Here is a 26,561-nt window from a genome sequence, read left to right as displayed (position 1 = left end):
CTTGCGCACGCACACGCACACGTACACGAGGTACATCGCTGGGTGCGGGTGTCTCAGTGCACGTATGCGTGGCAGAGGAGGGAGGAGGGGAGATAGCATGCCAGTGCGAGAAGCCGACGCGCAAAAGCCGATCGCCCTTGTTTTCCGTTTGCCCTACTCCCTCCTTCCCCCAGTTCGGCGGCGGATTCATGAGCTGCCGAGGCGGAGGACGAGGGGAATCCGCAGCCACACAGAAGGCGGCACTCTGTCTTCCCTTTTCATTTTGTTGTTGTCGGGTGTATATCCTTCTACACTTGTTGTCAACGCGTGTGCGCGTCTGCCGATCCGCGCAGCTGCCGCAGCCTTTGTTCTGACTGAACGAAGAAGAGCACTAAAGTCATGAGGAGGCCTCATGTGCTGCGTCCTTTTCTTCCTCCTCCTGCACAACGAGAGCCATGCGTAAGTGGGGATCTCTCTCGACGAAATGGGCCTCATCTGGCTGCGCCGCCGCTCCTCCATGTGCCCTTGTCGATTTCAGCATGGCGCTCGACTGTCGCCCCGGGGGTGGTGCAAGTGGCGGGTACTGCAGACTCGGTGCCATTGGCATCGGGTGAGGTGGCTGCACGGTTACGGTTTCCAGATTCACACGACAGTGATGGACCGCGCCCGTCGGCGGCAGCGCTAGTCTCTTCCTCAAGCATTCACGGCGGCAGCTGCACCGGTGAGGCGGCCGAGGAAGCACCTCTGGCCCCTAGACTATTCCACCTTCTGCAGCTCCGGCGCTGGGGCGATTGGTACCCCGCTTCCATAGGTGGTGCATACTCGTCAGGCGTGATGGCCATGCCTGAACAGATGTTGAGGGGCACGCCACCACCACCCCCGGCCAAACCGTCCTCTCAGCAGGAGGGGGATCTTGTGCGCCTGAACCGTGAAGTCCGCGCCTTGGGCGACCTGCTGCGTGCGTACCGCTTCTCGTATCGGCCACTGCCCATGTGTGTGCCGAAAATGACGCCCTCCGTTTCCAACACAGCTCACAGTAGCCGTGGAGGATCACGAAAGGACAAGCGCGCCCCGGCTCAACTGGTGGCTACGTCAACGGATGCCGAAGAGGCGTGGCTGCTGCCGTTGCAGCGCGATGTTGTGCAGTGCGTGCTGCGCCGCCTGCAGGTGATGGAGCTCGCTCTCAAGAGGTTGGTGGCTCGAGGTACATCACAGAAGGGCGGTGCACTCGGCAGTCCCGCAAAGGCAGTGCGTGAGGAGGTCACCGCATTCTTCGCTGAGGAGATCCGTGTGGTTGCCGAGCTTGTGGCGTTGCGCGGTGTTCATGAGCGCGACGCCCAGTCGTTGACCTGCCTCGTCCACGTCCTCACTGCCGCAGCGGATGCAGGTGTGGTGGTATCCGTCGCCACGCTTGTCGAGGCAGCAGCGGCGGCGGTGCAGCACAGCCAATGTGGCGTGAACGAGGGCGGCGCCTCGGTAGGAACGGCCGCCTGGTGCAGCTGTGTGCCGTGGCTGCTTCACTGTTACTCCACCACACATATGTGTGTATCACCATCGCTGCTGACTACGTCGGTGCAAACGCCCGGCGACGGCGCTGCAAACTGGTCGGCTGCGAGCGCATGGATGACCGCCGCTGCGGATCGCGTGTGCGCCACGCAAAGCGCTGAGCTGCTTCAGCTCACGCCAACACCTGCGGAGGCGCGGAGGGGAGGCGTGATGGCTGGCAGCGGTGCCGACACCTCGGTGCAGCGCGAGAAGGCAGCGAGGGCGCATACATTCGGTCCGTGGCAGGGCGTACTGGACGCCGAAGCCACCCACACGGCGGAGGCGCAGACGTACGTGTTCGAGGGAGACGGCGGCGGCAACAGAAAGGCGGCAGGGGAGACGTGGCTGCGGGACTGGTGTGCAGGGTGCGGCATCACAGACGTCGGAGGAGAGAGCAACAGCGACTCCACTGGCACGTGGCACCCCTACTGGAAACTGGTGGTCAGTGGGATGGTGCGAAACTGTGCCCGCGCCGTGGATGCGATTGTCGAGCTCAGCGAGGGAACTGACGAAGAGAGACGCAGTGATGCGCTTTCGTCAGCGAGGCCCAAGGCTACGCGACATCGCAGCCCGGCATCGTCAAGCTCGACGCCTGCCACGCTGGAAGAGATTCAGTTCTACGCCGTTGGCTCTTACGTCTCTCTCCGGCGCATCGCAAGCTCGCTGCAGCGTCATCATCGTCTCATGCCGCTGTTGCAGCTGCACGAGATGGTGAGCGGGTTTGTTGGCCCGTCTGGCGCTGTCGCGGGTGCTCTCTTGCCGCCGCCACAGCGACGACGATGGCACGAGAACGATGCCCCCCGCCGCCGCGCTGATGGTGTCTGCAGTTCTTTATCGACGGGGGCAGCTGCAGCACAGTGGCGGCGCCGCCTCTTGTCAGGCGAGCTATTGCAACCGCTATTCAGTGCGCCGGCTTCTCAGGGTGAGCGCCGACGGCACTGTCCGCGCAATCGCCCACCTCCGGCGTATCTTCCGCAACGACATCAGGCAGGTGCGATGCTGTGGCGTGAGGTGGCTCTCTTTGACGCGTACACCCTCATCACTATCGGCCACGTGAGCGAACACGCCGTCGACGGCGCGGAGGTGGACAAGAACGCTGTGCTGCAGCAGCTGGCATGGCTTCAGCAAGAGTGTGCGCTACATCTCACCATGCTGGAGGCTTCAGACGGCGAGGTAACGGAAAGGGCTGGCACCGACTCTGAGTCTGCCGAGTCGGGTGATAACATCGACGCTGAGTCAGCAGCGACCAAAGACCGTGGTGCATCCTACTCTATGTCACTTGCACGAAGGTCCACGTTGCTGCGGTGCCTCAAACAACGCACTCGTGCCGGGCTGATTGCCAAACTGCAGGAGGGACTTCGCCTGAGTGCCAAGGTGCTCGCCCGCTGGGGCACGCCGGAGCAGATTTGCGCACTCTACCTTCGCTATCCATCGATGGGGGCTAGCTGGGAGGTGGGGCGGGCGTTGCTGCAGTGTGGGCAGTACAGCGTCGCTGTGGAGGTGCTGGAATCGTTGTTGCAGGCGAGTGCGACCCCGCGAGAGGCGTCAGCGACGTATCCGTCGGCCGTCTCCTCTACATCCCCTCCTCCGTTGCTGCTGCCCACCAGTGCGATGGCGGTGCGCCAGCTGCTGCTGGAGGCGATGGAGGGTGCAGCCGCCGCCTTGGTACAGCACTCACAGTGGTGCCACGCAGTTCGTGCCTCAGGATCCTCTCCAGACGCCGCTGCCACCTCTATCGACGGCAGTGCGGGAGAGGAGGAGGTACCACTCCCTGCAGAGCTGCGTACGCGGCTGCATTCCTTGTACGCGCACCTATACTCACTACCGATTCCGCTTCCTCTGTGCCTTCACGCAGTCGTGCGAGGCCTCACTTCGGCGTCAGAGGACGCCGCTATCTACGGCATCCACAACGATGCCGATGCCACGTCCCCATTATCTGCACGGCGGCACATCAGATCAAAGTTCAGCACCTCTGCAGACTCCCCGTCTGTGTTGCCGCCTCCGTCACGACAGCCGCGCACGTCCGCAGAAGAGCGCGCCCGCATGACGGCGGTGCTCTGCACATATGTTCTGCGCTGCCATCTCGCTGAAAACCCGCATAAAGGGCTTCTGGCCAAGACAGTGGAGCTCTGGGCGTCGTGCGTGGCGCCGTACTTGTGTCGACGCAGCTGTGACGGCGCTGGGGCCTCACCAGCGTCTCCTTCGACGTCACTGGAGCTATCCCTCACGGATCAGTACCTCCGTGCGGTGACAGCAAGGATCCTCTGTGGCTATCCTCAGCTACCGGTCGCTCGACTGCTGTTGTCGCGTCTGGTGCAGCTGATGACTCCGCCGTCGATGGCGCCATCGGGGACTTTAGGTGCTCCATCAACCGTCGACGCCGACAACGTCCCTGCAGCAAGTGATGTGCGGCTAGCGCTGACGGTGGTGTGGTTGCTTGGAGTGCTCTACAAGCTTGCCGGCATGCCTGCAGCTAGACACTCGACCACCAGCCACGGGTCTCGTTCTCACGCAAACGTTGCCATGCCCACATCCCTCGCGTATCGGCTATGTGTACCAGTGACCACCACCACAGCTTCAACGCAAGACACGGAGAAATCAGCGCTCATGTCATGTGATGCGCAGCTCCTCGCCGGCTGCCGCGCGTGGAACGCTGGCTTCACGGAGCGTTATGCTCTGGACACACTGCGCTTGATGCCGCGTATCGCCTTGGAGGCTCTCGAACGGCTGTTGCGCTCGTTAGCGCGGCACTCTGCCGCCGCGGCTGCCATCAGCCCGACCGGCTCTGTCATTGCGACCGTGCAGAGGGCAGCCACTCTGTCTGGACGGAGCATCGGCTTCTTCCACGATCGCGTCAGCGTCATCTTGCAGTACCGTCGCGCCGAGGAGGAGCAGCGTCAGCCCTGGCAATGCAGCGCGTGCTACCTGTGGAACAGTCGGTACGCACGAGCCTGCAAGCGATGCCATGCCTTGTCGACGGTGCTGCTGCAGTGCCGCGCGTGCGGGTGCTTGACGTCATCCGCGGACGACCGGGATGATCATGGGTTGAGCTGCGACGTGTGTGGGACAGTGTTGGTCCCACCTCTGTCGTTTCAGAACAGCGGCGAGGTGCCGCAGTCATCTTCGTCAGCGGCAGATCCCTTGCTACGCGCTTCCACAATCGATGCAGGCCTTGCGCATGTGCGGACACAAGACCTCACGACTGCCGCGGGTAGGCGCTTCGCCGCTGCTGCTGCTGCTGCCGCTGCCACCGTTACCGGCGCCGGTCGCGCAGCCAACCGGTTCACCGCTTCTGCCGCCATCGCACGCGTCGTGCCGCTGCGACAGTGGACGTGCATGCACTGCCGCACCGTGAACGATCCGCAGCACGTGTTCTTCTGCCGCGGCTGCGGGCGAGCAACGACCGATCCGGAGAAGCGCGAGGCGGCGGCCAGCTCTGCTGGTGAGGTCGATGGCGCAAGCAATTCTGCGGCTGCGCTAGCTTGTGAGGGTTGTAGGCACAGCCCCAAGTCCATCGAGGCGCGTATGCGGCCGTGGTGCGAACGGTGCGGTGCTCTCTATCAGCGCGTTCGAGAGCTGCACAAGCCATCTGCCGGTGGCAGGACCTTGTCATCGTTGACCGATTCGCCGTCGCATTTGCCCGCCTCTGCCACCGGCACAATCCCTCCTGCCGCTGCTGCTACGGGGCAGCACTCACCATATCTGTGGTGGTGCGCCGAGTGCACGGCGGCGCTCAATCCCTGGACACGTACTCACTGCGAACTCTGTGGCGCCGGCCGGCCTGCCGCTGCTGCCGTTGTGCCGGGGGCGACGCCTGGCCCCTCACTCCTTTCAGAGAAGTACAACGCTGCCGCGCCGTTCATTGCGCTGCCTTGGCTGATGCAGGCGTGCCCCTCCTGCATGGCACAGAGCCGTGTTGGCATGCTTCATTGCTGGCAGTGCCACGCGCTGCTGACGTGGCCGCTCGAGGTGCAGCGGGCGGTGTCCGACGGGTGGCGGCGGTGGGTGACACAGGTGGCGCGCATCGTGGTGGACGTTAGAGCGACAGAATCGCAAACGGAAGATGGGGCTGCCTGTTCATCCGCAGGCGCAGACGCCCCATTGCACGTTCCATGCGCTACGCAGTGGCTGTGCTTGCATGACGGCTGCATGCATGTCAACGTTGTCCACAGCGCAGCAGCAGATGCTTATGGCGACTCAGGCGCAACACCGGCGCCTCTCTGTCATACATGCACCGCGTGCGCCTTTGCACCGCGCCGTCCAGCCAAGGTGCTGAGTCTGTTTCACGACCACTTTGCCTGGAGTGAGGCAGCGGCGCGGCTTTCTCCGACGAACGCTGCGGCGGTGGTGGAGGCGCTGCTGTTGCCACCGAGCTCACCGTTGCCCGGCGACGTCACCATGCGACACTCCGAGTTGTCTGGCGCTGTGAACGCAGCGTCGGAAGTGTTGTCTGCGGTACGATCAGAAGAGACGGCGGCAACGGCGCCACAGTCACACGAGCGATGGCTTCGCCGCTCATGGCTGTCGGGCGTAGCGACCACCTCTGTCTGCACTTCGTGTGGGGCGAGTGGGGCGTCTGGGGTGGCGGCGCCGTCAACACCGTTGCCGGTGCGTCTTCGCCCGCTCTTCATGGTCAACGTGTGTGCCTCTTGTGGGTGTTGCGCGTGGGGTCGATCGTCGTGCGCGTATGACATACCCGGCACTCCCCATGTCGGTGCTGGCGATGGCGTGAGGCAGCAGCCGTCCTCGTCGCCGGCACGTCGTCAAGCGAGAGAAGGCGCGATGGCGCAGCCGCCACTGTTGCCGGGAGAACATGCCATGGCTCTGCGACTGCTGCTGAAGGCCCTGGCGCACGCTGTACAGGAGGGGGTCGCGTTTGAACTACCTCCGTCCAAGCGTGTGACCTCCACGTCAAGCTGCACCGACGGCGGTAAAGCCTCAACGGCGGCCTCTTCGCCGGTGTCTGTGACAGGGCCACGTCGGAGGCTGGACTGGGCGTGGCTGTCTCGTTTTGTCCTCTCTGGAGTCCGGCTCATCACCTCGTCCGCGTCGGAGGCGCTACCCCACCGCGACGACTCTCGCGGGGACTCGTGCGCGCTGCGTTACCAGCACTGCCTGCACGAGCGCCTGCCGTGGCGCGGCTGCGACTTGGCGTCTCCGCAGCAGGCTTGTTCCGCTGAACCGCGAGTGGCCGTGCTCGAGAGTTGTGGCCACGGCACAGGAACGGTGCACTCAGCCATTGTAGATGTGCGTCAGGTCTTGGACGGTGTATGTGCTCTTGCTGAGCACCGCGTCAGGGGCTCACTGTCGTGCTCGAGGTCGCCGCGGCGACAGCATCGCGGCAAGGGTGATCACGCCCACCAGGAGCACGCGTCTGCACCGGCGCTCCCGCCGTGTCTGCAGGACGCATGGACTCGTCGGCTGATTCTTGCAGCCCTCGAGCTAATCGATGTGGTCAACGCCAGCACTGTCTGTGACGAGATCGGTTTTGCCACGCTACGCCGCCTGTGCCTCCTTCTCCGCCCTGACGAGGCGGAGCACATCAACACAGAAACCAAATGGGCATACCTGCAGGACATGAAGCTCTCTCGAAGCCACGTGTTGCGCGGGTGTGTGCAGTGCGAGCAATGCTTGACAACCCACGGACCCGATCAGCCGTGCGCCGCTCCGTAGCCGGCGCATCACCGGTGCTACTCACGGAAACTCCCGCACACACATTTCCACACAAAAAAGCAATATGGACGACGTAGCGTGTCGCCTGCTGGTTATGGGAGCGCCGACTCTGTTGTTTGAGAAAGAAGTCAGAGGTTTGAGGGAAGGGGGAGAGAGGGACTTCGGGTGGCGCTGGTGCAGCGCATCGCGCGCGTTCTCTTCTCTTGCGTGTGCTTGTTCGGCCACCCGCTCACACGAGATACGTTTGCCTGTGTCGGAAAGACTACCGCGAAGCGACCAGCGAGCTTGCATGCTACGCACTCTTCCCACCCCTCCGGACACGGACGCACTTGCACACACGTTCCTCAACGACGCTCATGACAAATCATCATGCATTCCTTTTGTGTTGGAGAAACACCCGAGTAGAGGAAAGCGAATGCCGTACGACGTGCGCGTTCGTCTGCATCCGTAGCGGTGGTGAAGGCGGCTTACCTGCTTGCGCGCTCATGTTCAATGCGGCCCCACGATGACCCCCATGTGTCCCCCTCCCCCTCAAGCCATGTCGCGTACACACGTACACATATGTGCATGCACTTCGCTCATTTTCCTTCCGCGTTCATCTTGACTCCCTCTCTTCCTGTCTTCCTTGGACACATGCGTTAACGCACTCGCCCGCCCGTCTCCTTTGGTGCCTCCTCGCTCCAGCACCTCACACGCGGATTCGTTGAAGGAAGCACTCGGTGAGCAGCTGTGGGTGGGTCCATTGGTGTGCCTGTTAGTTGTCTGCTTTATGGTGCGGCTCCTCGGCAATACATGCATAGGCAAGCAGCTGCGCCTCATCTCTGTAGTCGCCACATCCTTTTTCGTTTTCGTTTTGTTTCGCTTGTTTGTGGCGTTCTCACCTCGGGTGGTACGTGCTGACTGTGTCGTCGCTCTCTCTCTCTCTCTCCATCGTAGTCACCTCTCTCACCCTCTTTGCCACTCCCTCCCTCCCTCCCTCCCCCCTCTCCACCCACGCGCTTGCACGGGCACCTGGCGGCACCTCCGTTGAAGAGGCCGCTTGTCACCTGCCACATTGCTGCGGTCGTCGCCGTCGTTACTTGTTTCTTCTGCATCAGAGGCGCGTTCGCTTCTCTCTCGCGCGCGCTCCGCTGATATGTTGCGACGTAGTGCGGTGCGGTACCTCAAGGCACGACCGAAGACGGTCAACATCGAGCCAGGTAGCAACCGATTTCTCGACCCCAATGTGGAGGCAAAGGCGAAGGACATCTTCGCCGTACCGGAGTTTCCGAACAAGGCGGTGCTGCACAACTGGCGCTTCTTCATCAAGGCTGGCAAGGCCGCAACAGGGCCGCCGGTTGGCCAGGAGTTCTCGAAGCTGGGACTGAAGGCGATGGACTTTGCCAAGGCGTTCAACGACCGCACCAAGCCGCACTTCAAGGACGATATCGAGCTCATTGTGCGCATTCAGGTGTACTTTGACAAGTCGTACATCTTCCGCATCGAGCCGCCGCCGACGGCGTGGTTTCTGTTGCGCGCGATTCGCAAGAAGAGAGGCGAGACGGGCCCTGTCGTTCTGCGCGGCAACTACTGTGCCTATCTCACCCTAGAGATGTGCTACGAGATTGCCAAGATGAAGCAGATGTCGTGGGGAAAGGTCGAATACCCACCAATCGAGGTGCGTGTGCGGCGTGTTGTTGGTCAGGCGAGGCGTATGGGCATTGCCATCATCGGTATCGACACCGTGCACAGTTCGCCCGTGAAAGGTATGACGGAGAAGCAGTACCTCGAGGAGAGCGAGAAGCACCGCAAGGTGCACATGATACAGTACGAGGCGCTGAAGGCGAAGGAGCTCGAGTCGGCCCCGCTGATTGAGCGTCTGCATCGACCGAACATGGCACCGCTCACAAACACGCAACTTGAGGAGGGCCTGAAGGATGCAAACCTGCTGAACGCGCTGTGGAAGTCGTCTCACCCCAAGAGTCTCTTCACGCAGGACACGCGCGATCGCGAAATGGCGCGCCGCTACCTGAACACGCGCGGCTGGTTCAAAGAAATGACACCGGAGGAGATGCGTGTGGTGTTTCTGAATTACCGCCTGCCCAAGCAGGAGGATCACCAGCGGCAGCTGAACATGACAAACGGACAGGCGCAGTCGCAGGCCTACTGGTCGCGTGATGCCGCGTCACCGCAGTAAGGCGGGCGTGTTTGTGGGACGGGGAGAGCTTGTGTGGTGCTGAACAGAGGCGTTGCTGGCTGTACTGTGCCTGAGTCGGTTGTGCCGCCACTCGCTTTGCTCTTTTCTTTTACCCCCCTACACACACACACACACACACACGACAGGTCTTCTTGCCTCTTGCTGTTCTTCCTCTCCAGCACTGTCTGAACCCTCCCCCCTCCGTCTGTCTTCATCCCTTTCGCCTCTCGTTTTGGGTTCTTCGTTGCCCTTTCTGCGTCCGCGTTAGCTGCGTTGCTCTCTGCCTCCCGTCGTCCTTGGTGTTGCTCATCGCGTACAGCCATCCAGCTCAGGTGATGCGTGGTGTTTCGGGCGAGGGGAAGACGAGGGTTGGTGGATGATGAGGCAACGTACGTTTTATGAAGAAGAGTACGGAAGAGATACGCCGCGAAGCGAAAAGGATGCGCCTACAGCGCACAGAAGGTTTCCCTCCAACGGCAACCAGTGCAGAGGGTGTCGTGGATCGAGGAGAGGGAGAGAGAGAGCGACGAAAGGAAGGGGGAGGGCAAAGGGCGAAACACGACGGGACCGCCGTGCTGCACTCCCCCCTCTTTCGCTCTCCTTTCGTCTTTCTTTATTCAGGTCCTCTTGTCCGTCGACCGCCTCCCACCCATCCACAGCCTGTTGCGTCTTCGACCCTGACGGCACCGTTGCTGCCCAATTTGCTCCACCCCCTTTCTCGCTCTCTCGTGTTCTTCCCACGCCCACCTACCGCCCGCAACCAAACACACGCACGCGTGCGCGCGTACTTCCTCCGTCGCGGGGCCCCACAAAAAACAAGCGAAACATTACGCAACAACGACGCACTTCGACACCCCGCCCATTCTTCTTGTCTTTCCCCATCTGTCCCCTCAACGCACATCGTTTGGTCTCCTACCCAGGCTGCATGCCACCCCAAGTTGCCTCCTGAAAACTGTTATTTGCGAAGTTCTTCACCCCCATCAGCGTCGCTACCATCGCATCAGCATCAATCACAGTGGAGGACGAAGCGGCAAAGGTGAGCACAACCACTCCGTGCACGGGCACTCACGCAACCACACAGGTCACGTGGCCCACCGTTGCCACCTAAAGCTGCTTGTTCTCCCTGGTCCCTCTGCGCCACACAGGGCTGCTTCCAAGCTTCCTCAACCGCAGCAAACGAAAAGTGCGACGATGCCGCCCAAGGTGAGCAAACTGCCGCCGCAGCGGAGGGACACCGCTCACCACCTCCCCGATGATGACATCAACCTTTTCTTCCGCGTGCTGCGCTTTCTCTCCGCCCACCCCCACCTCGCCACCCTCGACACGGCCACGGTGCGCCTCGATGGCGCCGACCACAGTCCATCCACCACTCCGTCCGCGCCGGTCGCCAGGCGCGGCGCGCAGTGCACCCAAACCGGCACGAGCGTCTCCGTGAACAACCGAATTCCAACTCCGCCCGTGCTGCGGGAACCGCTGGAAGAGTTCCGCATGATGGCGACGAATTTGCCCATCGATCAGGAAGGGCTCGAGGCGGCGCGCAGGACTGTGTGTGAGCTTCTGGAAGGGATTTGCCACAAGCTTGCAGAACCTGCCATCACGAAGGAGCTGCGGCAGAAGGTGCTGCTGACGGACGGGAGCGAGCTTCTGGGAAACTCGAGCAGCAGCAGCGGCGCACTGGGCATCTCTGCCGTGGAGTGCGGCACCATACGTAGTTTAAGCAGCTTTGGCCTCGATAGCCTCAACCAGATGCAGGAGATTGTCCCTGGCCTATGGTGCGGCTCCTACCACCCAGCGACCGATCGCGAGTTGATGAAGCGTCACGGCATCACACACGTGTGCTGCTGCATTGGCACGCCGCCAAGCTTCCCGGGGGACTTTATATACGTGACGCTGTCGGCCGACGACCGCCCCGACTACGACATGACGCCGCACTTTGCGCACACCTTTGAGTTCATCGAGAACGCGCTGGTGACGAACCATGGCGGGGTGCTCGTGCACTGTGGCGCTGGCATCTCTCGCGCGCCGACGGTGGTGTCAGCCTATCTGATGCGGAAGCTGCGCCTTTGCTCGTCTGCTGCGATTCATCTTGTCCAGCAGCACCGCCCGTGTGCGTCGCCAAACACTGGTTTCCGGCAACAGTTGTACGAGTACGGCATGAAGATTGGTGTGCGTGAGCAGGCGCCGGCGGCGCGTAGGGAGCTGGCGAGCGAGAGCGCTTGGCGTGCGGCGAATGTTCTGAGGAGGACGTAAGAGCCCAAGGTGGGGGTCATCAGCTTCTCGACGCGCTCCTCTTTTCCTCTCGGAGCAGGGAGAGGATGATGAGGGGAGGAGGGAGGGGGGGGGCAGAGACTCATCGAAAGGGCCAAATGCTGAGCACGCGCATGCAGGCATGCACGCACACACGTGGTGGTAAGAGGGCAGGGGTCTGCACTGCGTCTCGGCGTCTGTCTTTTGAGTGGGCACCAACGCTGTCTCTCACTCGTTTTTTTGCGCACTGAGGCCTCCTTCCCTTCCCTTCTGCAGCCTTTTCTCTGCCGCCTGTGCATGCGTTTACCCCCTTCTCACAATGTATGGAGATGTGGTACACGTATGCGCGTGGTGGTGCGAGTGCTTGGCCGCTCCATCTTCCTTTTGGCACCCGTCTATCTGCCCCTTTCGTTTCTGTCTTGTCACCGCGCGCGCGGAGGCACATGTCTGCCCTGCCCCGTGAGCGCACACACATATATATATATATATAGATAGATATGCTTATGTCTATATATCGATCTATGAGCATGTGTATGTGTGTGTGTGTGTATGTGTGTATGTATGTGCATCTTTTCGTTTGCTGTTTTTACTGCGCTCGCTCTCCCTCCCTCTCTCTTTCTCTCTCTGTGCTTTTTCTCTGGAATGTGATGAGCCGTTGCTGCCTCAAATAGATGTACTCGCGTGCCTCTGGTGCCTCTTTCTCCCTTCCCTTCCCTTCCCTCCTCGGTCACTACTGGTGTTGCTGCCTGTCGGTGTCACGGCTCTCTCCTTTTCGCTCTGCCTTCGGTGCGTTGTTGCCGGCGGTGGGGATACTCTTTTCATTTCGCTTATTTCTCTCCTATACCGGAGCGCGTTGCTTGCGCACGCGCTCGGTCCCCACACTCTCTACGTGTTTCTTCTTCCTTGTCTCGCATAGATGATTGAAAGCAGGTACGAGGGGCAGGGGCAGGGGCGAGGAAGGTCGGAGGACGACGGGGGTGTTCGGCGTGAGTGGCATGGGTAGATGATACGGTGAGCGATCCTATCGCCCCCCCCCCCCCCCCTGCTTTAGCGAGAGCGGAGTGCAGCCACGTGCGCGCTTCCTCAATCCGTCCGCACATACTCGCACACACCGCGTTGCCCTTTCTTTTTCGTCGCTCCCTCCCTTAACGACTCCGTTTATCGTGTTTAGGTTTCACTGACGTGCTCTGCTATTTGCATCACCGTTGCTTCGTTTTATTGCCTTTCTCTGTCTCTTTCTGCGTGATCGCTACCGCACTCGCACGCTGCGTCGTTCGCAGAGGAGAGGGAGGGGCTGCATCGGATGGGCGCGTCCATGATGCGCCCATCTGCGCTTACTTTTTGTTTTGTTTCTTCTCTGTTGTTCTCCCTCCGTCTGTCTCTCTCCGACCGACTGTGCACGTGTGCACGGGTACCGGCGGCAAGTTTGACATGCACTGCACACACCTGCACCATCCCCTCCTCTCACATACACACACACACACACACACACGCAGACGCAGACGCACGCTCGACTGGATGCCGATGCTTGCCGCTTCTCGGGCTCTTTTTAGCTCCTTCCATGTCGAGTGTATTCCGGCATCTTTTCATTGTCGCCTCCATGACGGAAGGAGTTGCACATGTGTTGCTCGTGGTGGCGCTGTGCTCTCGGTCCGACGTGTGTCCGGTGATATCATGCGTGGAGATTGATGATGGCGCATGCGCTTTCATCGCTGCCGTTCTTCAATTATTACTCTTCATGCACGCGCGCGTGTGTGTTGTGCTGGAGGATATCCGGTGGTGGCAGACGAGAGAGAGATACCACAATGTATTGGTCACGCACGTGGCGAGCTGGGCGGAAGAGGGGAGGGGGATAGATGGCGCGGGAGATGCAGGGGCGCGCATGCAGACGGCAGTGGTGTTTGCTTGTCAGTGCACTACCCACCCGTGCACCCCCTGTGTTTTCTTGTAGCGTGCTGTCGGGCTCCTGCTTCTTGATTGCATGCTTATTCTCTGTTTCCCTTTTGTGTGTATAGGCCCTCCTCCGCGAGGCTGCTGATGCAGCGGCTGCGGCGTGTGGAGTTGATGATGGCCAGGGGAGAAAGAAAGTGAAAGCGACTAGAAACACTCAGAGGGGAGCGACAGTATGCGTGGGGTGCTGTAGAGGTGTTTTGGTGGTGGGAGTGGAGACGCCGCCGTGTCTCGTTGATGATCCCATGGCCCCATACAGACCTTTTGATACATACATACAATTTTGTTTTGAAACCATCCACAGCGGTGGGGAGGGGGCACACTGTGATGAGCGTGTGTGTGCGCGGACGGAGTGATGTGCCGGCAGGGGGAACATGAGGTCTGCACCACTACTCTTCGGTGACGCCAATCCTCTTTCAATCTACAAGGATGCGGTCTCTTCCCTGGTGTTCCCTCTATATCACCTCTCGCAGCTCAGACACTCCAAGAAGATGAGTAGGCTGCACCTAGAAGAGGAAGAGGCTTCTTCCTGTGTGCCCCTGCTTGTAGGGAACAGCTGCACCAACAAAATACGCGACACTCACACACACACACATGCACAATGAAAGAAGAGCGTAGAGGTGCTTCGGACATGTACATCCACATAGGTTCTATCCGCCGCAGTCAGCGTTGCCTCATTGTTCGTCGAGTCTCCCCCGTCTTTCTCTCTCTCTTGATTCTCTTGCTGGTCTCGCGCATCTGAGGATTGGACACATCAGCGTATTGCAACCACGCCCACAGCCACAAGCGAAAAGAAAAGAGGGTAGCAGCATCATTCCTCTTCGGTAGCTTCTTGCATCAATCATCGACCTACGTGACACCTCCCTCCACACCTGCATTCACAGCTGCGAGAACGTGCTTCTCGAGCACCCAAATACCTTCTTGGACGCATACGGACGCACATCGGCATCATGCTCGGCTCTGGCAAATCGAGCGGCGTGGTGAACGAGGCCAGCAACCTCAAGGCCAATGAGAACCTTACCGCCACCATAGAGCAGATGAATTCGAAGGCGTACCGCGAGAACCGTGACACGAACGACGTCATCCCGACACACCGCCGCCCGGTCACTGCAGCTGTCCGCGACAATGGCGTCCCCGTATACGACCCGGCTGCGGAGAAGCACGCGGAGAAGGTCGAGCGCGGCAATGCGGCAGGCGCCGAGGACGACGACGATGAGCTGATGGAGTTGCGCCGGATGCGCCTGCAGCGCATGCGGGCCAACCAAGAGAAAGAGGCGGAGTGGCGTAGCAAGCAGCACGGAGAGTACCGTGAAATCTCACAAGACGACTTCTTCAACATCGTCGTGCGTGAGAAGGGTGGGAGCGAACGGGTATGCGTGCACTTCTACCACAAGGACTTCGAAACGTGCAAGGTGATAGACCGTCGCCTGTCGGAGCTGTCGCGCACCCTGCTAGCCGTGAAGTTTGTGAAGATCGACGCCGAGCGCTCGCCCTTCCTGGTCGAGCGGCTGCGCGTGACGACGCTGCCGCACTGCCTGCTCTTTTTGAACGACGTGTGCATTGATCGCATCGTCGGCTTTGAGGGGTGTGCGACGGAGGACGGCACCCTCGACGCGAACCTGTTGCGGGAGCGCATCGTCCATGCACTCACGCTCGAGGGTGACGAGTAGGTGCAAGAGTCGAACCGGCGACGGCCCAGGTGAACACACACACACACACATAAGGTGCTGAGGGAAGGCTAGAAGAGACGGGGGCTGGCGTCCGAGGGGAAGGGTGCGGGCAGCGGTTCGGCTGCTGTTTTGCACCTCGCCCTGATCCACGCGATATTCTTTTATCGACGAGGAAGAGATTGTGTCGATGCGCGTGTGCGTGTGCACCCGATTTCCCCCACCATCCCTGCCCCTCCTGCCTCCCTTACGCCACGCGAGCCTGTGCTTGTGTGGCTGTTGGGGTAAAACGGACTTGACAGGTTGCCGCCGCTGCTGCACCTCCGACTCGAGACAGCTGCGTTTGTGGACATGCGTGCACACGGGCTCGCTATTTGTGAGTGCGTGTGTGCGTGCACAGGTGTACTTGTCTGACGCGTACAACATGTGAATGGGGAGGAAACATTGAGGCGCGCATGCGCCGCTAAAACCTACACGTGAGCAAGTAGACAACGATAGAGGAGGAGAGGCGAAGGGTGTGTGTCGGACGGCGCGTGACATCTCTTTCTCTACCGACCACTCGACACCCTCTCATCAGTTGCTCGCACTTGCGCACACTTGGATGTAGAGAGTCGGAAAGATCGTGTACGACTCGCCGCCTCCCCCGCCACTCTATGTACCTTGGTTCACCATCGGCAACCCCACGCATCTTCACAATCGAAAGCAAAACAAAAAGGAGCAGAAGCAGGCGACGCTTCTGACCATCTGTGAAGTCAACGGGCTTGTGTATGTGTGTGTGTGTGTGTGTGTGTGAGTGGCCCCATGTGCATCGCGCAAGTGTCTTATCATTTCTCATTTTTCTGCACCCCCTCCTCGAGTTCTTCTCCGCTTGCAATTCCGTTCGAGGGGGTTTCCGCCTCTGCACTACATTGGTTTTGCACCCCTCCTCTACCTCTCTGTAGATGATATCCTCCTCACCCCCTCACACACGCATCCATACACACATACACACGCACAGCGGGTAGGGTCGGCGAAAAACGATAACATGATCAAGTTCAACCTGAAGTTGATGGGGTTGTGCCTTTTCGGCTTCCTTTTGTCAAGCTACGCGTATTCCGTCGAGGTGCACGCCGAGCGGGCGAAGCAGCTCGGCATCACCTACAACGCCTACTGCGATATCGGGCCTTTCTCATGCACGAAGGTCTTCTCTTCGGAGTTCAGTTCCGTTACCCACTTCTTTGGGCTTCCAAAGACCTCCAACGCGCTCGTGGGGATGCTCTACTACACGGTGGAGATGCTGTGCTGCTGGCATCCGACGCTAATCTTGATGATTAGCGCGCCGAGCATCGTGGCCACGGTGTGCCTCGCCTTTATTCTCACAGTAACCCTGCATGACTTCTGCGTGGTGTGCTGCTGCACCTATGTGGTGAACGTGACGACAGTGTACGTTGCGTACCGATGGTGGAAGCGCAGTGCGGCGAGCAAGGCGGCAGTAGCATCGTCGTCATCGAAGAAGTCCAAGAAGCGCGCGTGAGCCACCCACCTCTCTTCCTCTTCCTCTTCCTCTTCCTCTCGTTGAGTGGTGAACACATGGCGAGGGAGACTGGGGAGAGCGCTAGCGGAGTCTCTGCGCGAGGCTCCTGCGTCGGAGGCTTTGCGGGGCGCAGCCTGCTATAACACAGATAAGTGCCATGTCGAACAGGGACGGAGGAGATGCTCCCGTGCATCGGTGCGGTTGATGTGGGGTCGAGGGTGTGCGCGTCATTGGTGCGAGCCACTCGTGCTTTTTGCTTGTTGGGTTTCTCTGTACATTTGCGGCGAAGAGGATGGACGTGTATGAGCACGCTCCACATGCGCGCCGCAGCGATTTGTGGGGTGGGTCGATCAAGGGGAGGCGGGCATGGCCTCTGTGCATATTCGCCGCCTCCTCTTTCTCTCACTCGACAACCACGCTTATGTACACCTTCAAGGGTGTGGCAGAGACGTTACCGCTGCTCTCTGTTGGAGAGCGGTGAGCGCGCGTCTGTGCACCACAGCTGGAGTCAAGGGACAACAGAGGAACGAAGACGCAGACAGGAAAGGCTATATCGAAGACCACCTCGACGGTCCACCGCTGCTTTGCCTCGCTGTGCCACGCACCCATGTGTCCTTCCCTGCCTGTACGATGCACTCCGAATGCTTATCGCCGGTTTTTCTTTCCTTCTCCCTCTCTCATGTCTCCCCCACCACTATCGCTTCGATCCTCCTCTCTGCTGTCACGCTGTGTATCTTCATTCCACAGGGAGCAGAAGAAGCGATAACGTTCGTGGAAGAGCCCCACTGAGAGCGCCTCCGCTACCCATCCGAGCACCCCCTGCACGCGCTCGAGACGGGACACTTAGCGCGCATGGGTGTGTATGTCTTTCTGCGCCTGATATCCCCCTCTGCGTGACTGCACTTCTCTTTCTTGTTTTGAGCGTGAGAGGGAGCTGCAGTGCTGCTGGGAAAACAAGCGGACGCCACTTCGGATCACCATCGCATAAACGCCCACTCGCCCATCCACCTATACGCACAACGAAACTCTCGCGCAGATCGACGCCGAGTGCTCCGCAGTGTCGCAGGTCAGCCCCTCGTGCACCCACCTTCGAAAACCGGCGCTCGTTGCATAACCGTGCCCGTTGAGCACTACTCTGCACCCCTTTCTCCCGCAGAAGCCGACACGCAACCGTGCTGCATCTTCAAGCCGCCAGCTCACCATGTACCGCTGCTCCCGTGTGCGGCTCTCCTCCTTTGGCAGCTGGTCACCTTTTGGACCGCCAGACCGCTTTGGCGACGCCTCTGGCGCGAAGCCGCGCTTCGGTGATGGCGGCTCCGCTCCGCGTGACTTGTTCCAGAAGACGGCGCGGCACCGTCAGTCGCACTACGCCGTCTCTGCCGGCGGTCGTGGCGCTGTAGGCTCGTCTGAATCGCTCTCCGCGTCCTCCTCGACCACGCGGAGGAAATCGTACGCGGAGGCGGCCGCTGGGGTGCTTGGGACGGCCAGCAGTGCCGCCCACCAGAAGGGTGTGCACATGTACGCTAGCAAGGAGAACGCATGGGAAGGCTACACGGACGATCGGTTCTACGGCGCCAAACGCTTTCGCGAGTACTGGCAGCGCATGCTGGCCGACCGAGGTGTTCGGTACTACATGTTCACCGTCATTGTCCTCATGATGGCCGCCACGGCGAAGCTCTGGCAGATGCAGAACCTGCAGCGCGAGGAGAACGGCTTGCTGGGGCCGCGAAAGAAGCAGTACCGCAGCCGCCTCACCATCGTTCTCGACGTTGACGAGACCATCGTTTCCTACGGCGACAAGGCGTTCCGTCTAAAGGCCGGCCTCGTGCCCCGCCCCTACCTGGCGGAGCTGCTCGACTACCTCACCTCTATCGACGCGGAGGTGGTGCTGTGGTCCGCTTCGAGCGAGCGGTACATGCGGCAGGTGCTCGGCATAATCGACCCCATGGGGGTTCGCGTGTCGCAGTACCTCTCGCGCGGCAGAGAGTGGTTTACACACGACAACTACTACGAGAAGAACATCTTGTGGCTGAAGCGGCCGCTGGAGGACACCCTCATTATCGAAAACCGTCCGCTCTCAGTGCGCAACTGCAACGGGAACGCCATCCTCGTGGACGACTTCATCCGCGGCGAGTACATGGACACCGGCCAGGACTACCCTGCGAACGACCACGCCCTGCGCACCATCAAGAGCATTGTGCAAGACCTCGAGACGAGCGGGATGTCTGTGCCGGAGTATCTCGCGAACCACAAAGTGCGCCATAGAGAGATTAAGGAGATCCCGTGCCACCTCGCGATTCGGCAGCTGCCGGACGAAATTGCGCGCGGCGTCTTCTACTTTGTGGGTGACAAGTACAAGACCAAGCCCAACGCTGCCTGATCATCTGTGGTCTAGGGTTGTTGGGTGAGGTGTACAGCCAAGCACTGCTCTTCGCAAGGTGCAAGCAGGAGCGGGGTGGCGAAGGAGGTCGCGACAACGATCTTGCTGGTATCGATAGCGGTGCTGACGCGTGATGATTGATGGTGTTTTATGTTTTCTTCATGTGTCTCCCAGAATCCTTGACTGCACATACCTGAACATGCATGCAGAGACACGCAGACATAACCGGAGGCACTGCCGCAAAGTTGAAGTGGTTTGCCGCTCTTCGTCCCCCATTCTGTGCGCTGAGTACGCGCACACATTATCGATGTGGGATGCGCAGGGCTTCCGCTGAGTCTCTCTCTCTCTTTGACCGCTCACCTCCGCGGATGAAGGCGATGAGGCAAAGTGGTCGCGGCAAGCTGGAAACGAAACTAAGCAGGAAAGAAATAGATGCCGCTGTCGCTGTGAAACGACGTACCGGGCCGATCACCCGCCTCTCCCTTGTCTTTGTTTCCCTCTATGCGCGAGCGCGTGGCAGGCTGCAAGCCCCTCCAGGGCCTGCCGACTCTCCTTCTCTCTGTGTGCGCCCGTGTGTGTGTGTGTGTGTGTGTGCTCCACTTTCTCCTCCCCTCTCCTCTCCGCCTTTCGTCCCTACAACGGCAGTCTTTGGGCGCTGCGCGGCTTGGGTGCGTCTCCATCAGTCCACCACCCACAGCCCACCTCCTCCCGCTGTGCACGTCCGCTTCTCGTCTTCTTATATTTCGCAGCTTCGTCCCTCGCTCTCTCTCTCTCTCTCTCTCCTGCGACTGTGACCTCGGAGATCAAACTCACGGCCGCCTTGTACGCATTCACCTCTCCTCCCTGCCTTCCCCCCTCTCTCTGTGCGCACGTCTGTGTGTGTGTGTCTGTGGGTAAGCGCGTGTTTCGCTGCGAGGATCGACTGTAGACGCCCCAGCTGAGAGGAGGCAGGCCTGCAGCGCGAAGCGTTGGCTGACAGCGGACACACTCGCCTCACTGTCTCCTGACACATTGAAAAGAGCGACACAGACTTCTTTCGTAAAAGCAGAGAAGGTGCCTCGACACATGAAGGTGAGGAGGCGGCCCTTGACCAGCACACAGACGACAATAGAAGCAACGCATCATGGACTCGAGGCGTGCGCTCGTGAAGCGCTACATCTTTGGCACGAACCATGACGGCAAGAACTGCTTGCACTGGCTTGATGACGGCTCGCTCGTCTACCCGGTCGGCAAGACCATTGTGCTGCAACAGCCAAAATCGTGCACGCAGCGCTTCCTCGAGGCGGCGTACCAGAGCACGGCCATCACCGCCATCGCAATGAGCGCGAATAAGAAGTTCATGGCGATCGCTGAGAGCGGTCCGCATCCGCAGGTGCAGATCATAGACACCGTGACTCGCAAGCGCCGCAAAGTTCTGAGTGTGACGGACCTTGATAGCGATCGGTATGTAGCCCTCAGCTTCAGCAGTGATGGGCGGCACCTCGTCACCCAGGGCGGCGCGCCAGGGTGGAACTTGCACTACTGGAACTGGGAGCGCTCGCAGCCGCTGGCATCCGTGTCGGTGGGGCAGCTGTACTTGACAAGCGCGCAGGCGCAGGGGTCGACGTCGAGCGGCAACGCAGCTAGCATCGATAACAACTCCATTCTCCAGGAGGGGGGAACGCAGACGCTCGACGCAGCTGCCCGCACTGTGGCGCGCAGCACCCTCGCGACATCGCGCGCACAACCGCAGGTCGTCACGAGCATCGGTGTCTGCCCCCTCGATCCGCTGCTGGTGACCGTGGCAGGTATTGGCTTCTTTCGCTTTTACCGGTACACCGAGGGTCTCCTCCAGCTGCAGCCGAGCACGGGCGTGCCGCGCGAGCAGTTTGAGAGCTTCTCGACGCACCTCTGGGTCACTGAACACAACGTCGTCGTTGCGACGCACAGTGGACGACTTTTACTGATCCAGGACGGGCGGTACATGAGTGCGATTGGGATACCGCCATCGTCGCCGTCACACCTGCGAGGCTTAGCTTCCGAGTCCCTCCTGGAGGGGGCGGGGGCCGCCGTGCCAGTGGACGTGGTGATGTGCATTGCTCCCACACATCAGCAGCAGCAGCAGCGGGCGCAGCACCACAGCGGGTTCATTGCTGGAACGAGCCAAGGTAATGTCCTCATTTTCCAGGGCGACAACAACGCCGCTGGTGTCGACGGCGTCGTTGACGCACTGAACGGCGAGATCGTTGCAGGCGACACGACCGGCTACACGTTCGTATGCCGACTAGAGGTACCCGCCTGCGAGGCTGGCGAGCTGCAGCAACAGAGCTCGCCACATGCACCGCATCACGCATCTGCCGGGCAGAAGCCGGCCGCTCCAGCGCTGATGTCAATCACAGGCACCGCCGCTGCGGCTGCTGCGCCACCGCCAACAACCGCAGACGCGGGGAGAAGTGACAAGGGACGCACCGGCCGCCTCTTCCAGCTCCGCGACCAGATGGGCGCGAAGGGTGCCAGGGCGAAGGCGTCCACAGGGACAGCTGCTGAGCGACGAGGTCAGAGCACAGCAGGCGACGACGAAAACGCCTACAAAGGCGGCGTTGATAACGCTGGCCAAGCCCTGGGCAGCGATGGGCAGCGGTACAGGGTGTCGGCCTTGGCCCTTGATCAGGCGGAAGAGTGCTTAGCGGTGCTCACAGCGTCCGGAAAGCTGTACGGGCTTAACTTTCAGCAGAACTGGGCGGCGCGCGAGGCGATGTTCCACACGCCGAACGCGTCCACGATGACCTCCGCCTCCGCTGGTGGAGCAGGTGGCGATGAGGCACCTGTGCTGCTTGCGCAGCTTCCCTCCCTCCTCGAGCACAACGGCGGCGATCTCGGGCGGGCGTCGTTGGCGGCCATACCCGGGCATGTGTCGACTCGCAGCATGTTCTTCCAGTCTCTGTACCCCTTCACCCACTGTGGCCGCGTAAACGGGATGGACTGCAGTGTGCGCAAGCCGCTCCTCATCACCTCCGGCAGCGACCACAGCATCCGTATCTGGAACACGCAGACGGGGCAGTTGCTCATGTGCCAGTTCTTCGCATTGGAGCCTGGCGCTGTCGCGATCCACCCCGACGGCCTCATGGCGGTCGTCTGCTTTCCTGACAAGGTGCGTGTCATGAGTGTGCTCTGGAGCTCGTTGCGTGAGCGCCGCACGATCAACCTGCGCAACGCGTCCGACGTATTCTTCGCGAAGGGTGGCCAACTCTTCGCCATTGTGCACCACAACCTTGTCTACGTCGAGGACGCGAACACGTGCGAGCTGCAAGGGCAGCTGCGCGGCCACCCGCAGCGCATCAAGGACTTCCAGTGGTGCTCTACGACGGCGTACCCAACGGACAACCGCGCCGTGACGTGCTCGTCGGATGGTATGATCATGGACTGGAACATATCCGAGATGCGCAAACAGACGGAACATTCCGATAGGCGCTTCCAGTATGTCGCCATCGCGTCCGATGACCGCAGTGTCTGGGCGGTGGCAGCACCGACACCGGCGACGGCGCTGGACGTGTCGTGGAAGGTGCTGCTGCGCGAGATTGATCGGCAGAGCCTCGGCACCGTCAACGCAGGCACAAACAAGGGCGTCGCAGCGGGCGGCCCAGGCGCGCGGAGTGCCGCGGGTGGCATGACGGCGACGTCTTCGGGCGGTGGCGGTGGCATTAGCAACATCCTGGGCAACAGCGTGGGCGACTACGAGTTCACTGAGACGGCCCTGACGCGCCTCATGGTGGCGCCGCACCAGCGCGTGCTGATCGCCGGCGCAGAGGACGGCTCCGTGAAGGCTATGACGTTCCCGCTGCAGGCCGGCATTCAAGAGGCCCCGATTGCCGCGCACGCGTTGCCGGTGACCCGCATGGCGCTGTCCTTCGATGAGACGACGCTCTTCACCGCCAGCGCAGATGGCAGCGTCATCATGTGGGAGATCTTCGCTGAGAAGGATAAGGTGAAGCCCACGGATGCGGGAGCCACCGGCACCACTGGCCAGCACCACGACCCGGCGAGCCGCCGCAACATGAACTGCACCGATGAGGTGCTCGTCACGAAACAGGAGATGGAGGAGCAACGCATTGAGATTGAGAGCCTGCAGCAGTACATTGAAAAGCTGAAGACGGACATGGAAAGCGAGGATAAACGTCGCGCGCATGAGCAGGGCACCCGCACCCGTGAGCGGGCAGAGGAGCTGCAGCAGGACGCCATCGCGTTGGCTGCAGAGTACGACGCCCTCCAACACGCAAAGGCAGATCAGGAGCAGACCTTTCTGGATGCCAAGAACGAGACGGCACGGGATGCGGCGCAGAAGCTGGAGGAGGTGGAGATGGAGCGCCAGCGCGAAGTCGACACCCTTGCCGACGAGTGCGGCGCGCTGCAGCACCGCCTTGAGACGACGAAGGTGGCGCACGCGGCGGAGCTCAAGGCGTTGCGTGCCAGCCTGGCGCAGGCCCGTGCCGAGGACGAGGCGCACTTCCAGGACGTTCTGAGCCAGCGCACCGAGGCTGTGCGTAAACTTCACCGCCAGCTGGAGCACAGTTACGAGACAAACCACGCTGCTCTCCATCAGCTTGAGCTGGACACGGACTCGGAGTCGCAGTCGGTCTTTCAGAAGCAGCAAGGCACTCTGCAGCGGGCACGAGAGCGATTCCTGCACCTGAAGGGCGAGGGGGCCGTGATGCGGAAGAACGCGATGCGGCTGGAGCGGGAGATTGAGGTTCGCACAAACGAGCTTCAGTTGCTCGACGGCGCCAAGGCAGCCCTGCAGAGCCAGTTGACAGACCTGACGCAGCAGGTGGCGCAGTTGCACCAGGACATTGACGAGCGCGACAGCGTCACGGAGAAGAAGGAGAAGGTCATCTACAGCCTCAAGAAGCGTAACCAGGAGCTGGAGAAGCACAAGTACGTGCTCGACCACCAAATCCGCGAGCTGAAAGGGCAGATAGAGCCGAAGCAGCGCGAGATCGCGGAGCTGAACCAGGAAACGAAGCAGCAGAACGCGAACCTCGAGGAGCAGCACACGAGCAACCTCACCCTGCGCCAGAACACGGAGGAGCTGAAGAAGGACATTGCCGAACAGCAACGCGCGCTGCAGGCTCGGTTGCGGGAGCTGCAAGGGTTGGAGACGTACCGCTCGCGAGCTGAGCGTGACATTGGGGAGCTTGCCCATCAGCTACAGGACCCGGCGTCCTTGGCTGCCGCCGTCGTGCGGCTGTACGAGGTGCACGTCGCACCGCGCGATGTTAAGCAGATCGCGCCGGCAGACCCGAACGTAAAGCACGAGCTGCAGTCTCAGCTCGAGTACCTCTCCACCTCTGTCGACGCCCTCCGGCGCAAGCTTAAGTCTGACGAGCAGCGGCACAAGAAGGAGGTCTCGGCAATGATGACGGAGAACCTATCACTCATTCGCGAGATCCACTCGCTGCGCGGCGAGATGGATCATCTGCGTGCACGGGTGGCGGCAGACACGGTGTCCAAACAGCAGCAGCAGTATCAAATGCAGCGGCGCGCGGGCGCGGGCGGGGGCGGGGCATGCCGCGGCGCAGGTCGTGCCCATGACGAGCGCAGTGGCGTGGCGGACGCGGGCGCCACCGACACAATGGGCTCCGCCGTCACGGACGCTGTCGGACGCTCGGTTCAGCTTTCTTCCAGCGAGGTGGATAGCACCCGCGGCGGCACCGGGACGCGTCGGCGCGGTGGCACTGGCGGCAGCGCAGGCCAGCGACCGGTGACACCGCAGTCGGAGATCGAGATAAACAGTCGTGAGCTGCGCATGTTGCGCGCGTACATCGAGAAGCTAGAGCGCTCCCTTGCTGGGCTGCCGTACTCTACAGCGGTGCAGAAGGAGAGTGTACGACTTCCACCCGTAGACTCCCTTGCCATCACGTAGGAGAGCTACAGACGATCATCGTCCGTAGAGCAACGCACACACGCCTAGGCACCCGCACAGGCACGCGAGCGTGTGTAGGTAAAGGTGTGTGGATGTGTGGGCGAAAAGGGGAGCGGGAGTGCTCACATGGGCGGGATGACCACAACCAGGTGTGTGCCATGCAAGCACGCTCACATCCCTCTCACTCCCTGTCCGTCTCTCTGTCGGTCCCTTCCCTTCTGCGCCCTCCCACACCATCGACGTGTGCCTCTCGTCGCTGCCTGTTGTTGTCTGTGTATTGGGCTGTTTGCAGTTCGCTGATACCACGCCATCACAGCACACGCACCGGCATTCTCTTCCACTGCCGGTGCCCGTGCGTATGTGTCTCTCTCTCTCTTTCTCTCTTCTGATTCGTTTCTTTTCTGCCTTCCTTGATGTATGACTTCAACGTTTCTCGAACCACACCCCGCCCTCCCACCCGCGCATACCCGCCGATACGTTCACCCGCACACGTCGTCTGGTTTCTCGTGTTTGGCGATGTTTGCATCCCCGTTGCTATCTTTTGTTTGCGTGGTTGTTCACGCTTTTGTTCCCGAGTGTGCCGTGCCCGTTCCCCCGGTCTTCTCTCCCTCTCCGGTGCGCTTCCCCTCCGTGCATCGCCGCTGCCCCTCAGGTGTGGCGTTGATGCAGCGCATGCTCTGCATGCACGCATGCGCGTGTGCGGCTGCGCGCTTGCGTATGTATTTACATGTACCATACCTCTTCCTCTCGCCCTCTCCCCCCTCTCTAGCGTGGGAACTTTGGCGCGTGTCTTTGCGTGCTGCCTCTGTCTCTCCGGTGCGCACTGCGACCAGCGTCTTTACGACTGCCCCATTCAACAAACCATGTGAGGATGATGACGACGAGGGTTGACACTGTGTGTGTGGGGGGGGGGTCGCAGAGGAGAAGCGGCAGCAACGACAGCGAGGTTGCCGGTCTGCAGCACATCCGGGGGCATACAGACGCCCTTGCTCACCTAACACACACGTGTGTGGGCACGGTGGAGTTTGCAGACGGTACCTGCCACGTGCGGCGTGGGATGGTCACGGCCGATGTAGCGCCTCATCATCGGCGTTGCCTTTTGCTGCTTCTCTCTGTCTCTCCTACCTACTCGGTTGGACTGCTATGGGCGGTGTGTATGGGTGTACGGGCACCTGCGTGACTCTCAATCTGCAGAACACCCATACGCGCACCTACGCACATACACACGACAACGCACTCGTGCCGGTGTTCTCTCCTTCCACTCTGCCCCAGCCTTCTCCTTTCGCACCTCATTGCACTGAACTTGTGTGCCACGCTCTCGTGTTGCCATGACACGCGTTTTTCACACGTCCATACATTGAACTCGTCGGATCCACATTCACACCCCATGCTACTCCCTCTCTCCACGCACACGCGCACCGTTGCACATACACACAAATATGCACACGCGAATAGAAGAACATCGATGCAGCGCGTGCTGACGCAGGGCTGAGAGTGGAAAAGGGAAGTCGAGGAGAAGAGGGGCCTAAGCT

General features: G+C 60.8%; 7 protein-coding genes across 7 annotated transcripts; all 7 read left to right on the top strand.

Annotated features, from left to right (window-relative positions):
- Nucleotides 1-813: 813 nt before the first annotated feature.
- Nucleotides 814-7,197, top strand: LMJF_27_2230 (conserved hypothetical protein; the record flags this gene model as incomplete). Its single annotated transcript, XM_003721984.1, has 1 exon — nt 814-7,197. One exon carries the CDS (start codon nt 814-816, stop codon nt 7,195-7,197), a length of 6,384 nt encoding a protein of 2,127 aa, XP_003722032.1.
- Nucleotides 7,198-8,332: 1,135 nt separating this feature from the next.
- Nucleotides 8,333-9,373, top strand: LMJF_27_2220 (putative ribosomal protein L11; the record flags this gene model as incomplete). The annotated part of the gene is made up of 1 exon (XM_003721983.1): nt 8,333-9,373. The coding sequence occupies one exon, from the start codon at nt 8,333-8,335 to the stop codon at nt 9,371-9,373; it is 1,041 nt and encodes a 346-aa protein (XP_003722031.1).
- A 1,191-nt stretch (nt 9,374-10,564) lies between these two features.
- LMJF_27_2210 (putative dual specificity protein phosphatase) lies at nt 10,565-11,623 on the top strand (the record flags this gene model as incomplete). The annotated part of the gene is made up of 1 exon (XM_003721982.1): nt 10,565-11,623. One exon carries the CDS (start codon nt 10,565-10,567, stop codon nt 11,621-11,623), a length of 1,059 nt encoding a protein of 352 aa, XP_003722030.1.
- A 2,897-nt stretch (nt 11,624-14,520) lies between these two features.
- On the top strand, nt 14,521-15,240 carry LMJF_27_2200 (conserved hypothetical protein; the record flags this gene model as incomplete). Its single annotated transcript, XM_003721981.1, has 1 exon — nt 14,521-15,240. One exon carries the CDS (start codon nt 14,521-14,523, stop codon nt 15,238-15,240), a length of 720 nt encoding a protein of 239 aa, XP_003722029.1.
- Nucleotides 15,241-16,261: 1,021 nt separating this feature from the next.
- Nucleotides 16,262-16,750, top strand: LMJF_27_2190 (conserved hypothetical protein; the record flags this gene model as incomplete). The annotated part of the gene is made up of 1 exon (XM_003721980.1): nt 16,262-16,750. One exon carries the CDS (start codon nt 16,262-16,264, stop codon nt 16,748-16,750), a length of 489 nt encoding a protein of 162 aa, XP_003722028.1.
- Nucleotides 16,751-18,266: 1,516 nt separating this feature from the next.
- On the top strand, nt 18,267-19,130 carry LMJF_27_2180 (conserved hypothetical protein; the record flags this gene model as incomplete). The annotated part of the gene is made up of 1 exon (XM_003721979.1): nt 18,267-19,130. One exon carries the CDS (start codon nt 18,267-18,269, stop codon nt 19,128-19,130), a length of 864 nt encoding a protein of 287 aa, XP_003722027.1.
- Nucleotides 19,131-20,253: 1,123 nt separating this feature from the next.
- LMJF_27_2170 (conserved hypothetical protein) lies at nt 20,254-25,029 on the top strand (the record flags this gene model as incomplete). Its single annotated transcript, XM_003721978.1, has 1 exon — nt 20,254-25,029. One exon carries the CDS (start codon nt 20,254-20,256, stop codon nt 25,027-25,029), a length of 4,776 nt encoding a protein of 1,591 aa, XP_003722026.1.
- Between the last annotated feature and the right edge of the window lie 1,532 nt (nt 25,030-26,561).

Source organism: Leishmania major, chromosome 27 (assembly GCF_000002725.2).
Source record: "Leishmania major strain Friedlin complete genome, chromosome 27".
NCBI classification, from domain to species: Eukaryota; Euglenozoa; class Kinetoplastea; order Trypanosomatida; family Trypanosomatidae; genus Leishmania; species Leishmania major.
This window is presented reverse-complemented; position numbering and strand designations above follow the sequence as displayed.